This window comes from Nicotiana sylvestris, chromosome 11, assembly GCF_000393655.2.
Source record: "Nicotiana sylvestris chromosome 11, ASM39365v2, whole genome shotgun sequence".
Lineage (NCBI taxonomy): Eukaryota > Viridiplantae > Streptophyta > Magnoliopsida > Solanales > Solanaceae > Nicotiana > Nicotiana sylvestris.
Window position 1 is genome coordinate 75,363 of NC_091067.1, and position 19,001 is coordinate 94,363.

Below are 19,001 nucleotides of genomic sequence, written 5' to 3' on the forward strand. Positions count from 1 at the left end.
AGTATTTCCAGTGTGATTTTGAGTTCTTACATACCCATGACTTGAAATTGTGTATTTCCCTTTAGGGAAAAAGTATTTCAAGAATGAATGGTGTCTCACTCTTTTATGATACGTTTACTTTTGCTTCGATTGTAAGTCATGGTTATCCATACTTGGAAAAGAAATCAATTGTGTTTAAAGCCTTCATTTCTAATGAATTTAAAGTTGTGATTTCCAGAATATTCTATATGTTGTTGATTATGATGATGATCCTTGAAAGTTAAAAAATGAAAGTGTGGAATATGAAATACTGCCACCATGCCTTGAATGAAGAATCACATGAATGGCCAAGAGAGCCAATGAAATAATGAGACTGTGAGTGATTGACAATACTAATGAAGCCTTACATGGTGTTAAAGGTTATGAGGTGAATGCCTTTTTATTTTTGTTTCTTTTGTGTGCAAAATAAAATGTTTTTGGGAGTATCATTAGCGAGTCGAGTAAGGGTAGGTTGTAATGGCCTACATCCAAAACTATACGTGGTTGTGTGACAACCCGGCCAGTCGTCTCATAAGTTACCGTTATGTTTCCCCAATTTCTGCTTATTATTTCTTTGGTTATAAGTATTATGTGTTATCGGGTTGGTTGGCTCGGGTTCAGAAAGGTTCGGTAAGGTTTGAGACACATAGTCTCTTTTGAGTGAGTTTAAGTTGGAAACGTCAATTGGATGCTATCTTATGTGAAATAGGACTCGAATGTGAATTCTGATGGTTCGGACGGCTTCGGGAGATGATTTAGGACTAAGGATCATGATCGGAATGGGTTTTGGAGATCCAGAGTAGATTTATACTTGAATTGGCAAAGTTGGAATTTTGGAGTTTCCGGTTGATATGTGAGCTTTTGATATAGGGGTCGAAAAGGAATTTTGGGAGTTGCAGTTGGTTCGTTTTGTCATTTGGGATATGTGTGCAGAATTTCAGGTCATTCGGACGTGGTTTGATAGATGTTTTGATCAAAAGCGAAATGTGAAATATTTGGAAACGTAGGCTATAATTCGATGTGATTTTGGTGTTTTGATGTTGTCTTGAGTGTTCCGAAGGTTCAAACAAGTTTGAATAAGGTTATGGGATATGTTGGCATATTCGGTTGAGGTCCTGGGAGCCTTTAGGATGGATTCAGATGGTTGACGGGATGTTTGGAGTTTTGGAGAAGCTGTAGAAATTTTCTGCTTCTGATGTTTCCTTACTTGTGGATTTGGGGACCGCAGGTGCAATGCCGAAAATGCGAAGAGGAGGCTGCAGAAGCGGAGGTTGGCCATTTGGAGATTGGCTGCAGATGTGGTTCCTGGGCATAGATGCAACCCATTTGTCCGCTGGAAACACTCAAGAAGTTGGGTAAAGGGATGCATAAGATAAAGGGAGATAAAGGACGGAGCAATCAATATGAAAGCCTTCGATGGTTCTCAGAGGTCCACCATTGGTGAGATTAGTTTATGCCTACAAATAGGACCAACTAGGTTCGATGTTAATTTCCAAGTAATATATGTACCAGCGTCTTACAACTTGCTGCTGGGACGGCCATGGATTCATGCTGCTGGGGTCGTAGCATCAATGTTACATCAGGAAGTAAAGTTCAAATGGAATTACCAGGAAGTGATCATTCACGGTGACGATATCAATCCTATATACAGTGGCCAAACCATTCCAGTGATCGAGGGAAAAAGGAATCTGGGCGGAGAAACTTACCACCTCATTGAGCGTGTCAATGTTATTCACAAAGACAAATGGTGAGATCACAAAATCGAGAGTATACTGACTTGGAGTGGGTACGAACCTGGCAAAGGACTCAGCATGAACCTCCAAGGAATCTCTAAACCCATAAAACTCAAGAAACATGTCACTACCTTCGGTTTGGGATATGAATACACCTGGGAAGAATTCAATAACTGATCGCCACCATGGCGCGGTCCTTACTACCCACTAGAGTAGCCAATACCACATCTGGAGCAGACTTTCCAACAGGCCAAGATTATTTATGGGTCAAATGAAGAAAAAGCACTTGCAATAGTGAAGAACTTGTTTCTAGAGGACAGTGATATGGAGTGTTGTGTTATTCTCGATGAGGAGGGGAAGGAAGACCCTTCCATACAGGCTGTGAGCAGAGGGGCACATCTCAAGAATAGGACCATCAGGACAACAAGATCCTGACGAGCCTCGGGGTAGCAAGGCTAAAACAAGCATTATTCACTGTTTTATTTACTAAAAGATTTCCTTTTTGCATTTTTCAATTTCCGCAATAAGATCTTCAATGTTCAAAACAGTTATTCAATTTATCAGAAGCATTTTGACTTTTCTTATGAATTAGTATTTATTGCTATCGTTTTCTCTCCCTGATTTACCTATATAGCATTACTATTACTTATCTTGATGAACCAATGACTGTGACATGCAATGAGACAACGCAACAAACAGACATTGATATAGAGGAAGAAGACATACCTGACGAGATTGTCAAAGAAGTTGAGAACTTTGAGAACATACCTAAGTCCAACCTGGACGAGACCAAGATTATCAACCTGGAGATGCAGAAAACATCAAGGAAACACGAATCAACATTCACCTATTGCCATCAGAGAAGAAAGAATATACAAAATTTCTAAAGGAGTATGAGGACATATTTGTTTGGTCGTATGATGACATGACTGGTCTCAGTACGTCTATTGTGGATCATAAACTACCAACTGATCCAATGCGTCCCCCGGTAAATCAAAAGCTCAAAAAGTTCAAGCCTGATATCAGTTTGAAAATTAAGGAAGAAGTCAACAAGCAGATTAAAGCTAAGGTCCTCAGGGTAGTAGAATACCGGACATGGTTAGCCAACATAGTGCTAGTGCCAAAGAAGGATGGGAAGGTCAGAGTCTGTATCGACTACTAGGATCTCAACCGGGCCAGTCTGAAGGACGACTTCCCTTTGCCAAATATACATATCCTAATTGACAATTGTTCCAAGCATGAGGTACAGTCATTCGTTCGCTGGTTATCATCAGATCTGGATGGATGAGGAAGATGCTAAGAAAACGGCTTTCATCATGCTGTGGGGAGTTTACTGTTACAAGATAATGCCATTCGCCTTGAAGAATGCAGGGGCCACCTACATGAGGGCCATGCTACCATTTTTCATGATATGATACATAAGGAGATAGAGGTATATGTGGACGATGTTATCATCAAATCTAAGAAGGCCACTGACCACATGGAAGATCTGAGGAAGCTCTTCAATAGATTGCCGAGATACAACCTGAAGCTAAACCCCGCAAAGTGCGCATTTGGGGTTCCTGCTGGGAAATTGCTTGAGTTTATTATGAACCACCGAGGAATAGAACTGGATCCATCGAAAGTCAAAGTCATTCAGGAACTACCACCGCTAAAGAATAAGAAGGATGTGATTAGTTTCTTGGGAAGGATTAACTACATCAGCCGATTCATAGCACAGTCTACAGTTATTTGTGAACCAATCTTTAAGATGTTAAAGAAGGATGCCGCCACCAAGTGGACCGATGACTGTTAGAAGGCCTTCGACAAAATCAAAGAGTATTTGTCAACACCACCATTCTTAGTCCCGCCCAAGCTAGGTAGACCCTTATTACTCTACCTTGAAGTGTTGGATGGAGATTTCAGTTGCATTTTGGGGCAACATGATGAAATGGGGAGGAAGTAACGAGCCATGTATTATCTTAGTAAGAAGTTCACCCCGTACAAGGCTCGGTATTCTCTACTGGAACACACATGTTGTGCTTTAACTTGGGTAGTTCAGAAGCTGAGACATTACTTCTGCGCCTATAATACATATCTCATATCGAGAATAGATCCTTTGAAGTACATCTTTCAGAAGCCCATGCCCATAGGCAAGCTAGCCAAGTGGAAAATCCCGTTGAGTGAGTTCGACATTGTTTACGTAACTCAGAAAGCGGTCAAGGGATAGGCACTAGCAGACCACCTTTTTGAAAACCCCGTGGATGGAGGATACGAACCCCTGAAAACATATTTTCCTGATGAAGAGGTACCATTCATAGGAAAAGACATTGTGGAATCCTATGATGGTTGGAGAATGTTTTTTGATGGAGCAGCAAACTTTGAAGTAGTTGGAATAGGAGTAGTTCTAATATCAGAAACCGGTCAGCATTATTCGGTGTCTGCCAAACTCAGGTTCCCCTGCACCAACAATATGGCCGAGTATGAAGCTTGCATCTTAGGGCTGAACATGGGCATTGACATGAACATTCAAGAGTTGCTAGTGATTTGAGATTAAGACTTACTGATACATCAGGTACGAGGAGAATGGGTAACCAAGAACTCCAAGATACTCTAGTATCTGTATGACGTACAAGAATTGAGAAAGAGGTTCACAAAGACAGAATTCTAGCATGTTCCTAGAATCTAGGATGAGTTCACCGATGCATTGGCTACCCTATCATCTATGATAAAACATCCAAAAAAGAATTTCATTGATCCCATTCCGGTGAAAATCCATAATCAACCAGCTTACTATGCCCATGTCGAAGATGAAGCAGACGGAAAGCCTTGGTTTCATGATATCAAGGAATATTTGGCAAAAGGAGAGTACCCGGAGCTTGCTAATCCTATTCAGAAATGCACACTTCGGGGATTGTCCAACAACTTCTTTCACAACGAAGGAATCCTATATAGGAGGACTCCTGATTTGGGACTATTAAGATATGTCGCAAAGGAAGCATCCAGGCTACTAGAGGAAATCTATGTTGGGACCTGCAGTCCACATATGAACGGTTTTGTCTTAGTAAAGACGTTACTCCAAGCTGGTTACTTTTGGATGACTATGGAAACGGACTGCATCCAGTATGTTCGAAAATGCCACCACTATCAGATACGTGCAGACATGATAAAGGTACCTCCAAGCGAGCTTCACATAATAAGCTTATTGTGGCCGTTCACCACCTAGGGAATGGACGTTATTGGACCAATTGAGCTTGTCGGTTCCAATGGATACAAGTTTATCCTAGTAGCCATTGACTATTTCACCAAATGGGTCAAAGCAGCATCCTACAGAACAATGACTAAGAAAGTTGTGGAAGACTTTGTCCACGACCACATTGTTTATCGATTCGAAATTCTAGAGTCAATCATTACTAATAATGTCTCCAACTTCAACAACGACTTGATGAAATCTATGTGCGAAACCTTCAATATCAGACACAAGAATTTCACAGCCTACAGGCCTTAGATGAATGGCACTGTAGAATCTTCCAACAAGAATATCAAGAAGATATTGAGGAAAATGATAGAGAAGCATAAATAGTGGCACGAGAAGTTATCATTTGCTCTTCTAGGGTATCGCACCACAGTCCGCACATCAATCGGGGAAACCCCCTATATGATGGTTTATGGTACAGAGGTATTCATTCCCGCTGAAGTATAAATTCCTTCCCTAAGGATCATACAAGAAGTTGAGCTCGACAGCGCAAAGTGGGTAAAAGGTCATTATGAGCAACTAGCCCTTATAGACGGAAAGAGAATGAATGTAGTCTGCCATGATCAACTCTATCAGAACATAATGTCCAAAGCCTTCAACAAGAGTATCAAGCCAAGACAGTTCACACTGGGGCAGCTGGTGTTAAAGAAAATATTTTCGCATCAAGATGAAGCCAAAGGGAAGTTCTCTCCCAACTGGTAGGGTCCATACATGGTTCATCGGGTTTCGATAGGAGGAGCCCTCATACTTACAGAAATGGACAGAGAAGTCTGGCCAAAGCCGATTAATTCAGATGTAGTCAAGTGTTACTATGTGTAATCTTTATGCTTTCCTTATATGATGTAAATTGAACTACGGCTGACCTGATTCCCATATAAGAGGGATTATGTAGGTAACCCTATGGTTTCGGTTACAATTCAATAAAAATTTCATTTCCACCGCAATTAGAAACTGGGGCAGAATTTTAAGGAGGACCCTCAAAATTTCGAAATATTTTTAGCCGATCGCCATACGAGCAACAGTCAGAAGTGTCAACCCATCAAATTGGGGCAGAATTTTGAGAAGGACCCTCAAAATTCTGTAGAGGGAGAGGTTGCAATGTCTCGATCTACATCAAAGTAATTGGTTCATCTAAAAGTTATTTTTAATTATACATTTATGTCATATTTTTAAAAAATCATGCATGTTTATTATTGAAACTGCTTTTTTAGCAACTCTACCCCAATGATACAGACGGTATCACCAGGTCGAAGCTGAATGAGTTAAGCAAAGCCAGTGGAGATATGAACTAACCTTCCGAGTTACAAAACTAATGATTTTTCTTTGGATGCAGGAACTAGGATAGTGAAATCGTTAAACATGTTGTACGCCCATGGGACAAACCTTGTTTAAGAATACAATTCTCAGAACCGTTGCCCTTGTCAACATTTGGTATCAGCACACACCAGTGAGGTCATGACCCAAACCGATGGGCCGCGATGGGCGCCTGAGTCCTACCTGTCTAACACCCCTAAGTATGCGTCTAAAACATGAACCTGAATAACATCTGCTGTATTACAAAATTAACATACATGAAAGAAGCCTGCCATCAAGGAATGTGTATGTATATATGCACAATATAGTGGGTGTGCCAGAAGGCTGCTATAAACAACTATACATCAAAAACTAAAATCCGACAAGGCCACGCATAACCCAACTAGACATGCTGTCTATAGACCTCTAACAGAAACATAACTGTACAAAGACAGCATTGAGCCATGTCATACTCATATATATATACATATATATATATATATATATATATATGTACAAACGTATTGTACCAATATTAAAAGCAGCTTTGGATCATATGGAGCACGCCAACTCTCACTGATCAAGGATCCTAAGAAGGAGGACCGTCAACTTACCTTCCTGTACCTCCGGGCATGAAACGCAAGCCCCGTGGAATAGGGCGTCAGTACAAAAAATGTACTGAGTATGTAAGGCATGGAAATTAGTACGTAAAAGACATAGATGAAACATGGAATGCTGAAACACATCTTTACATCTGAATAACTTTGTAAATTTTGAAACGTTTATAACATCATGCACGTGCGTGTAAATGTCATGCCATGCATAGGTATGGATGTACATAATATCATCAAGCCACTGAGGGCATCCCATCATATCATCTCAGCCACCGTGGGCAATATCATCAGCATATACTAGCTGATCAAGTGGTGGTGCGTATATAACGCCATAACCTTTCCCATATCCCATATACATATATATATATGCATATATAACGTCGTTTGAATACATACATATATACATGTATATAATGCCGTTTGAATACATAAATATATACGCGTATATAACGTCGTTTGAATCATCTTTTAGCCACTGTAGGCAATATCATCATCATATACCAGCTGATCAGGTGGTGGTGCGTATATAACGTCGTAACCTTTCCAATATCCTATATACATATACATATATATATATACGCATATATAACACCATATGGTCATGGGTCAGTGCACATGTATAAATGAGTGAAATGAATGAAAAATACATAATAATCTCGATATTCCTTCCGGATAAACTTTTCCAACTGCGTATTATTCTGAGACTCATGAACAGAGAATAATAATAATTCTCATGGGAAATCAAAAATATAGACACCCCTACTATTTCTATGAATAGAGTAATTTATAGAAACTGTGTATTTGTTTGTTTCTTCAGTATAATTTGGACCATGCCAAAAGAAAGAAGGGAGAGCCTTAACGTACCTGTTTCTGCAAAATTCTTGAACGGAACTTATATTTGGATTTGAAATTGGAATGAATTCTTGACAGAATAATATGTAATCTGAAGAAGCTCATGACTTTATTCCAACGTTTTTGTTGGAATTGTGTGGAACTTGGATTAAATTGTTTTGGTGAAACTTTTAATATGCTTCTATTCTAACGTTTTTGAAAATGAAGTCTACTTTGTAGATTGTATTTTTTGAATTGCTTCTAAGTTTCAAGATTGATTCAAAAAGTCTTATTTTGCTAAGACTTATCATTTAGCCAATATCTTAGTCACATTCCAAATTTAGCCATTTGGCGTTAATGACTTACTTAGTCATCTCCCAAGGCTGTGACTTTTTGCCACGTGGGGTGGGGGTGGTATTTTAATAATTTTTATCCGCTTATTAGTTGACTGGATAATGTCCCGTTATCCGTAATTACTTAATTACCTGCATAATTTAAAAATTACCCTATATTACTTACAATTCTATTTATTTTTAAAAATACTTCATATATACTTTAGATATTATACTACCGTGGTCACATGGTACCTTGCATGGTACTAGTTCATAATTATCGGGTATTATCGCTCGACCCATATTTTATTCCAAATCGTCCACTTTCAACGAAACTCGTTTTTGTGAATCTGTGTACCCCTTTATCCCTCATAACACTTATTTATCGCTTGTTAATACATTAATGTCAAGATGATGCCATCCCTGATTCTACGTCGGTTAACCGAAGACGAAACTTTTAACGTACGAAAATGCAAGATGTAACATCCTTCCCCCCTTATAAACATTCATCCTCGAATGTTCCACTCTCCGTTATCCATATAACTTTGGCAAGGTTGCCTTTTGTAACAACACTACTACCAACTCTCCCCGTAGAAGCTTAATAATTCAATGACACACAGGATAATGATAATAATCAATAGAAGAATTTATAAACGCACCTTGAGGTTATGACATCTCAGTCAGACCCTTCTCTGGAAGAGAAAATAGGTAGGGATATCTAGACTTCATGTCTTCCTTGGCCTCCCAAGTCATTTCTTCTACATTGTTGTTCCTCCAAAGCACATTCACGGAGGCTACCTCCTTTTCCGTAGCTTGCGGATTTGTCGGTCTAGAATGGCAATGGAATTTCCTCATATAAGAAGTCCTCTGTAATCTGTACATTATTCGTGGGAACCACTCAGGTAGGATCACCAATGCACTTTCATAACATAGATACATGAAAAAATGGATGGATAGACTCCAATTCCGAGGGCAATTCTAACTCATAAGCTATTCAGCCCACTCTCCGAATGATCCTATAAGGCCTAATATATTGTGGGCTAAGTTTACCCTTCTTGCCAGATCTCATCACACCATTCATAGACGACACCTTCAAGAATACCCAGTCATCAACCCTGAACTCTAAATCTCGACGTCGCACGTCTGAATATGACTTCTGATGACTCTTAGCTATTAATAGTCGATCTCGGATAAGCTTTACTTTTTCTATGGTTTGCTGAACCAGGTTTGGCCCGTGTAATACATATTCTCCAACCTTGAACCACCCTATAGGCGACCTACACTTTCGTCGGTAAAGAGCTTCATATGGAGCCATCTGAATGCTGGAATGGTAGCTATTATTATATGCGAACTCAATAAGCTGCAGATGATCATCCCAACTTACTTTTAAGTCTATTACACAAGCTCACAACATATCCTCCAGTGTTTGAATAGTACGCTCAGCCTGTTCGTCTGTTTGGGTATGAAATGTTGTACTAAGACTTACTTGATTCCCCAATCCCTTTTAGAAGGACCTCTAGAAGTTAGCTGTAAATTGAGCTCCTCTATTTGAGATAATAGATACAGGGACACCAAGTAGTCGTACTATCTCCTTAATATAAAGCCTCGCATAATATTCTGAGGAATACGTAGTTCTAACGTGCAGAAAATGGGCTAACTTTGTGAGCCTATCAACAATCACCCATATCGAATCGAACTTACGCTGGGTACGAGGTAAGCTTATGATGAAGTTCATATTGATTATTTCCCATTTCCAAGTTGGAATCTCCATAGCCTGCAATAATCCACCGGGTTTTTGATGCTCAATCTTAACCTACTAATAGTTAGGGCATTGAGCAACAAATTCTGCTATATTCTTTTTCATTCTATCCCACCAATATGTTTCCCTAATGTCATGATACATCTTTGTCGCTCCTGGATGGATAGAATAACATGAATAGTGAGTTTCTCCCATAACCTGCCGATGCAACCCTGTAACATTAGGCACACATAATCTCCCTTGATATATGAGAACCCCATCTTCGGTAATTTCAAACGGTGTCTTCTCCTTCTGAAGAGTGGTATCTCTATAATGAATTAGCACAGGATCCTCGTACAAGCATTCCTTTACTTCAGTTACTAAAGATGATGTTGTCGTATCCTGAAGAGTAATTCCAATGTCACTTGAGTCCATTAACCGAACTGCAAGACTATCTAGCTGATGAACCTCATGGGCTATTCCCCTCTTTTCGAGCTGCAAATATGATAGGCTACCCATATATCTATGGATGAGAGCATCGGCAACTACGTTTGCCTTCCCCGGATGGTATAAAATATTAACGTTATAGTCTTTAAGTAGTTGCAACCATCTCCTTTGATGAAAATTCAATTCCTTTTGCTTGAAGATGTACTGGAGGCTCTTATGATCCGTATAGATATCAACATGAATGTCATACAAGTAGTGCCTCCATATCTTTAGTGCATGGATCACCGCAGCTAACTCTAAATCGTGGTCAGGTAGTTCTTCTCGTGCTTTCTTAGTTATCTAGAAGCATAGGCCACAACCTTACCATGATGCATCCGCACACAACCCAATCCAACGCCTGAAGCGTCGCAATAGATAACATAACCATCGACCCCTTCTGGGAGCGTTAGAATCAGTGCTGAAGTTAATCTGTCCTTTAATGACTGGAAACTCCGTTCATAAGCATTAGTCCATTGAAACATTGCTCCCTTCTGAGTCAACTTTGTTAAAGGTGCTGAAAGGGAAGAAAATCCTTCCACAAATCTCCTGTAATAACCTGCCAAACCAAGAAAGCTACGAACCTCCGTCGGTGTTATGGGCCTAGGCCAAGTCTTTACTGTATCAATGTTTTATGTATCCACTCGGATGCCTTCACCCGAAATGACATGCCCATGAAACGTTACAAAGTTCAACCGAATTCACACTTAGAAACCTTTCTTGTAGAACTCTGAGCACCGTACGTAAATGACCAGCATGTTCATCCTCTGAATGAGAATATACCAATATATCGTCAATGAATACAATTATAAACAGATCTAAGAAATGCGTGAACACACGGTTCATCAAATCCATGAATACTGCTGGGGCATTGGTCAGACCGAACGACATAACCCAAAACTCAAAGTGCCCATATCTAGTCCTGAATGTTGTCTTCGGAATATCTTCATCCTTAATCTTTACCTGATGGTACTCGGACCTCAAGTCTATCTTTGAAAATCACTTGGCACCTTACAACTGATCAAATAAGTCATCAATCCTTGGGAGCGGGTACTTATTCTTGATCGTCAACTTATTCAGTTGCCTATAATCAATACACATTCTTAAGGAACCATCTTTCTTCCTTACAAACAACACAGGTGCTCCCCACAGTGACGTACTAGGTCTGATAAAACCTTTTTCAAGAAAGTCCTTTAGTTGTTCTTTTAACTCTTTCAGCTCTGCGAGGGCCATTCTATAGGGAGGAATAGATATTGGGTGAGTATCTGGTAGTAGGTCAATAGAAAACTCAATTTCTCACTCTGGAGGGAGACCCGAAAGTTCATCAGGGAAGATATCTAGAAACTCATTCACCACCGAGATGGACCAAATGGTTGGTGACTCTACTTCCACATCCTGAACCCGAACTAAGTGATAAATACAGCCCTTTCTTATCATCTTCCTTGCCTTGAGATAGGAAATAAATCTACCTCTCAGCAATGCCATGTTACCTTTCCACTCCAAAACAGGCTCCCCATGAAATTGAAATCGGACTATCTTTGATCTACAATCAATGTTCTCACGACAAGAAGCCAACCAATCCATACCCATTATAACATCAAATTCTACCATATCTAACTTGATTAAGTCTGCTATGGTAGGTCGACCATGAACTATTATTATACAACCCCTATATACCTGCTTAGCTATCACTGAGTCCCCAACAGGTGTAGAAACCTCAAAAGGTTTAACCAATTCAAGTTTTATTTCAAACATACTAGAATTCAATGGAGTAACGTATGATAAGGTGGAACCTCGATCAATTAGTGCATATACATCGTAGGAGGAGACTGATAATATACCTCTAACAACATCAGGCGATGACTCTTGGTCCTTTCGTCCTGCCAACGCATAAATGTGGTTCTGAGGGCTGCTCGAGCTAGATGCTCTGCCTCTGCCTCTACCACGACTCATTGGTGCTTGGGGACCTTGCATCAGGGGGCGTATTGATGATGACAATCCAGCCACAGATCCCGCTGGCTGAGCTATGCTTGCATCACCTTTCATTGGAAAATCCCTCATAACGTGGCCCGGATAACCACAAGTATAACAAACACCTAATCCCATACGGCACTGCCCGGTATGCTACTTACAACATTGAGTACATTATGGCAAGGGTGGCCTTATCTGATTTGACTCACCCCTATATTGATAACCTTAGGCCCTAAAATTTTGACGAGGCCCTGAATATGTAGAATGATCAAATCTCTTTTCGCCAAACTGAGGGGGCATGCTAGCCGAGGGCGGGATGGATATCTTGAATATTGCTTCCTTTGACCACCTCGAAACTCACCAGAAGGACCTGAAGACCTCGCTCTCTTATTCTGGGCCCTATCATGCTCACGATCGGCCCTTTGTTTCTGTTTATGCTGCTCTACACCCTGAGCCTACGCCTGAATACGAGAAATATCCATGTCTGGATGAAGTGAAACTGACATACAATCGTTAAGCAAGTGAGGCTCTAATCCCATCACGACCGGTGAACCCAATCCTCTATCTTGGATACAATAGTGGGAGCATACCTAGCCAACGAATAAAACTGAAGACAGTACTCCCGAACACTCACATTTCCCTGTCAAAGGGTCAAGAACCTATCAACTCTGGAGGGGCATACCGCTGGAGGGGCATTCTCACCTCTAAAAAATTCCCAAGAGTCGTACCAATTAACTGTAACATCTCGAAGTCTATAGGAAACTAGCTCCACTGACTCAGTCTTAGTGGCCTCCAATACACGTAACGTCCTTTGCACTCTATCAATAAATACCTGAGGGTCCTCATTCGGGTCTGCTTCAGTGAATACCGAAGGGTCTAAATTAATAAAGTCAGGAACCCTCGCTCTCACATACCTATCTACATGACCAATACCATCTTCCTGACGCCGAGCCTCTGCGGATACTAATCAGGTCAATAACTGAACAACATCTCTCATCTCCTGACCCGGCGTATCTTGCTGAGGTGCTGAATGTACAAGGGCGGTGCTAGAGTTGTTGCCTTTCAGAGCTCTTCTGGAAACGGCGGGGTATGTGAAGTTTGAGATGGAACCTCACCATAAGATTCTCCTCGAGCTCTAGTAACTTGTGGCCTCGACTAGTAGTGTCACCAGCCACAGACTTTCCCTTCTAGGCGTCCGTACTCTTTGGAGGCATTGTTGAAAATATAACGTATCGTTAGGAACATGAATTCTTGTATTGCACGATCTAAGATAAAAAGAGAGGATAACATCCTATATGTCATGTAGCCTCTTGTTTATAAGTGTGGTGCACGACACACCCAAAAACAAGACTCTACAAGACACGGTCTATAGACAACCCTAGGACAAAATTTCTCTGATACTACTTTTGTCATGACCCAAACTGATATGTCGCGACAAGCGCTTGAGTCCTACCTCTCAAACACCCCTAAGCATGCATCTAAAATATGAACCTGAATAACATCTGCTGCGTTACAAAATTAACATACGTGAAAGAAGCCTACCATCAAGGCATGTGTATGTATACAAGCAGAATACAGTGGGCGAGCCGGCAAGGCCGCAATAGACAGTTTTACATAAAAAATTAAAAGTCGACAAGGCCACGTATAACCCAACCAGACATATTATCTACAGACCTGTAAGAGAAACATAACTGCACAAAGACAGGACTGAGCCATGTCATACTCATATACATATATATGTACACGTATCGTACCAATGTCAAAAGCAGCTCCGGATCAAATGGAGCACGCCAACTCGCGGTGATTAGGAATCCTAAGAAAGAGGACCGTCAGCTTGCCTACCTGCACCTGCGTGCATGAAACGCAGGCCCCGTGGAATAGGGCGTCAGTACGAAAAATGTACTGAGTATGTAAGGCATGGAAATTAGTACGTAAAAGAAATAGACAAAACATGGAATACTGAAACACATCTTTAAATCTGAATAACTTTGTAAATTTTGAAACATTTATAACGTCATGCACGTGTGTGTAAATGTCATGCAATGAATAGGTATGGATGTACATAATATCATCAAGCCAATAAGGGCATCCCATCATATCATCTCGGCCACTGTGGGTAATATCATCAACATATACCAGCTGATCAAGTGGTAGTGCATATATAACGCCATAACCTTTCCCATATCTCATATACATATATATACATACATATATACGCGTATATAACGCCGTTTGAATACATACATATATACGCGTATATAACGCCGTTTGAATCATATTTTAGCCACTGTGGGCAATATCATCATCATATACCAGCTGATCAGGTGGTGGTGCGTATATAATGTCGTAACCTTTTCCCATATCCCATATACATATATATACATATATACGCGTATATAATTCCATCTGGTCATGGGTCAGTGCACATGTATAAATGAGTGAAATGAATGAAAAATACATAATAATCTCGATATTCCTTCCGGATAAACTTTTCCAACTGTGTATTATTCTGAGACCCATGAACAGAAAATAATAATAATTCTCATGGGGAATCAAAAATATAGACACCCCTACTATTTCTATGAATATAGTAATTTATAGAAACTGTGTATTTGTTCGTTTCTTCAGTATAATTTCGGTCATGCCAAAAGAAAGAAGGCATTGTGCCCCCTTTTTCTCGCGAAATCGAGTTTATGACATTTGGGAGGACAACTCATTCCCTTTCGGGAAATGGGTTTGAATTAAAGAGTCGCCACCTAATGATTTAAGTGCATTAGGACACAAAGAAAGGTTTGATTTGAACAACCAGAAATTGGGTAAGGGCTTGAAATTACCCCAAGGTTAGGTATTAGGTATCCCTCAAGATCCATTGGTGTGGTTCCCGTCCTAACCATTATTGTGACTTTTGGTACAAATAACACGTAGGCAAATAAGAATGTTACGACCCCAACCCCGATCGTGATGGCGCCCAACACACTACTAGGCAAGCCTGACCAACTAACAACCTCAACCCATTTCCTTATAAAGATCATTATCAGCTAACACAGTTAAATTGCCAAACTACCATAGTAAAAGTCTGAAATAAGAGTTAAATATGTGGAAATCCCAATGATAATACTATTGCATAGCCCATACGGATCCAGTGTCACAAGTCTCGAGCCTCTAATACATGTTTGACAGCCTAATACATAAACAGTCTAGGAAATGCGGATAAAACAAAAAGGATAGAAGGGCGAGATCAGGGTTGCAGACGCCGTGCAGCTACCTCGATGCTCCCAGATGTGAACTGATCGACTTAAAATCCTCACTCAGCCTCTGGAACAGCTGGATCTGCACGCAAGGTACAGGTATTAATATGAGTACTCCGACCCAGTGAGTAATAAGCATAAATAATGACTGAAAATGAGAAATCACGTAAAAACACAGAGTAATCTACAATGCGGCAGTTAAAACAAGTGATATGAAAGCAAATAACCAATGAAAACGAAGTATGGTAATGCTACAACAGATAAGCAGTTAAGTGACAGACATATAAAGAAAATCAACACATAGAACGGTACCTTTTAGTATCCTCTCATTTGGCCCTTGGCCATACTCAGTCTGGAAATCATATAAGCCCCTCGGACATTAGTAAAGCAGTAATTCTCAGCCCAAAACATAATTTAATATATCATTTTAGTCTAAAAACGAGTAAAAGTGGCTGAGTTGTAAAACAGTGGAAAACAGTACGGCTGGGTTCAAGTAGTAAGTCAAAACAGTGAGGATATAGTGATAAAAATCCCTGGAGGGTTCAAATATTTGGTACGAAGCCCAAATATGGCAATCAGTCCAAATAATAATGATAATAAATAAGTTTCGATCAAATATGCAGTAAAAGCATAACTCGGTACAGACCAAGTCACAATCCCCAATAGTAAATGACCCCACGCTCATCATCAAGCGCGTGTCTCACCTCAATATAGCACTACAATGTGCAAATCCGGGGTTTCAAACCCTCAGGACATTATTTACATTCATTACTTACCTCAAACCGGCTAAAACTCTAGCTCACTACACCTTTGCCTCTCAAATCGGCCTCCTCGCACGTCGAATATGACAAAAACCAGAACGAATACGTAACAATAGGCTAAGGGAACAAAACCCAAGCAAAAACAATCGAAAAATATCAAAAATCCCGAAATTAACAAAACTCGAGCCCCGGGGCCACATCCCGAAACTCGGAAATTTTCACATCAACGGGTTCCTTATCCTTCCACGAGTCCATACATATCAAAAGTTCTCAAATCCAACCTCAAATGGCCCTTCAAATACCAATTTAAAATATCAAAAATCCCAAGCCCTAGTTCTTCCATGTTTAGGTAAATTTCCATGAATTTCTAGGTTAATGTCACAATAGAATCACGTTTTATGTTCATAAATCTGACCTCAAATCACTTCTCCTCGAATCCCTCTTCAATTTCCCTCAAAGAGCTCTCAAAATACTCAGCTATGATGGAAAAATGGCTCAAAGTCACGGATGAAATGTTTAATAAACTCACAGCCCAGTTCTGGATTTCCTTCATTACGATCGCGACCAAGGTCTCGTGATCTCGAAGCACTAAATTCCGGCTTCTCAAAATAATACTGTGTGAACGCGATGATGCTGCTGCGAATGCGATTCTTTAACTTCCCAGAACTACGTGAACGTGACTCGACATACGCGAATGCGAAGAGCAATTGCCCTGGGACCTGATTACTTATATGCTAACGCGGGCCTTCCCATGCGAACACGAATCACCGACCCCTCACCTTCCACGAAAATAAGACACCTTACGGGATCAACGCGGGATTTCCACTAAATCCTGGACTCCCACATTTTTCTATGTGATCACGATGGACCTTACGGGATCGCGAAGGCTTAAAACCTGCAACACCTGATCAACAATTTTCTGCAATCTTCAAAGTCTCAAAACTTCCCGTTAGCCATCCGAAATCACCCCTGGGCCCCCGAGACCTTAACCAAAAGTACCAACACATCCTAAAACCTCATTAAAACTTGTTCCAATCATCAAAACACCTCAAACAAAACCAAATCCATCGATTCACTTGAATTCAAGCCTAAGTTTTCCAAAAACTTCCGAAACATGCCTTTAATAAAAAACCCAACCAAACCATATCCAAATGACCTGAAATTTTGCACACACATCCCAAATGACATAACGAAGCTATAACAACTCTCGAAATTTCATTCCGACCCCCGGATCAAAATCTCACCTATCAACCAGAAATCGCCAAAATACTAACTTCGCCAATTCAAGCCTAAATCTACACCAGACCTCCAAAAGCCATTCTGATCACTCTCCTAAGTCATAAATCACCTCCAAAAGCTAACCAAACCATCGGAATTCACATCTGAGTCCTCTAACTCATAAGTCAATATCCAGTTGACTTTTCCAACTTAAGCCTTCTTAAAAGAGACTAAGTGTCTCATTTCTTACCAAAACCACTCCAAACGCAAACCAATCAACTCGACCACATAAAACACGGATAAAGAAGCATAAAGAAGCAGAAATGGGGGAAACAAAATGGTAACTCATGAGACAACTGGCCGGGTTGTCACATCCTCCCAACTTAAACAGACGTTCGTCCTCGAACGAGTCAAGAAACATACCTGAAGCCTCAAACAGGTGAGGATATCTGCTCCGCATCTCCCGCTCGATCTCCCAGGTAGCCTCCTCTACGGGCCGACCACTCCTTTACACTTTCACTAAAGCTATATCCTTCGACCTCAACTTCCGAACCTGACGACCCAAAATAGATATTGGCTCTACATCAAAGGTCAAATCATCATCCAACTGAACCATGTTGAAGTCCAAAACATGAGATGGATCCCCGATATACTTCTGTAGCATTGAAACATAAAATAGTGGATGTACACTAGACAAGCTGGGTGGAAAAGCAAGCTTATAAGCCACCTCCACAATCCTTCGAAGTACCTCAAAAGTCCCGATAAATTGCGGACTCAACTTCCCTTTTTTCCAAATCTCATAACACCCTTCATTGGCGAAACCTTCAGCAAGATCTTCTCACCAACCATGTAGGACACATCTCGAACCTTTCGGTCCGCATAACTCTTCCGGCGCGACTGCGCTGTACGAAGCCTATCCCGAATCACCTTCACCTTCTCTAAGGATTCCTGAACAAAATCTGTCCCCAATAGCCTAGCCTCGCCGGGCTCGAACCACCCAAAATCTACATTGTCTCCCATACAAAGCCTCATGCAGAGCCATCTGAATGCTCGACTGGTAGCTGCTGTTGTAGGCAAACTCTACAAGCGACAAAAACGCATCCCATGAACCTCCAAAATCAATGACACGAGCACACAACATGTCCTTCAATATCTGAATAGTATGCTCGGACTGTCCATCCATTTGAGGATGAAACGCTGTGCTCAACCCCACATGAGTACACAATTCTCTCTGTATGGCTCTCCAAAACTACAAAGTAAACTAAGTACCTCTATCTGAGATGATGGAAACTGGAACACCGTGAAATCGAAAAATCTCCCAGATATAAATCCCTGCCAACTGCTCTGAAGAATAGGTAGTACACACAGGAATAAAGTGCGTGGACTTGGTCAGCCGATCCACAATCACCCAGATAGCATCAAATTTCTTCAAAGACCGTTGAAGTCCAACAACAAAGTCCATAGTGATCCTCTCCCACTTCCAGTCGGAAATAACCATCTACTGAAGCAAGCCACCTGACCTCCGA

The 19,001-nt window shown here is 40.7% G+C and overlaps 1 protein-coding gene across 1 annotated transcript; it reads right to left on the reverse strand.

The window, feature by feature from the left end:
- Positions 1-9,872: 9,872 nt before the first annotated feature.
- Positions 9,873-10,313, reverse strand: LOC138882202 (uncharacterized). Its single transcript, XM_070162655.1, has one exon. It carries the CDS (start codon positions 10,311-10,313, stop codon positions 9,873-9,875), a length of 441 nt encoding a protein of 146 aa, XP_070018756.1.
- Positions 10,314-19,001: the final 8,688 nt, after the last annotated feature.

Bases quoted from the DNA above. Each gene is read 5' to 3' on its own strand.
- LOC138882202 (XM_070162655.1), bottom strand. From the start codon at position 10,313: ATGGGTAGCCTATCATATTTGCAGCTCGAAAAGAGGGGAATAGCCCAT.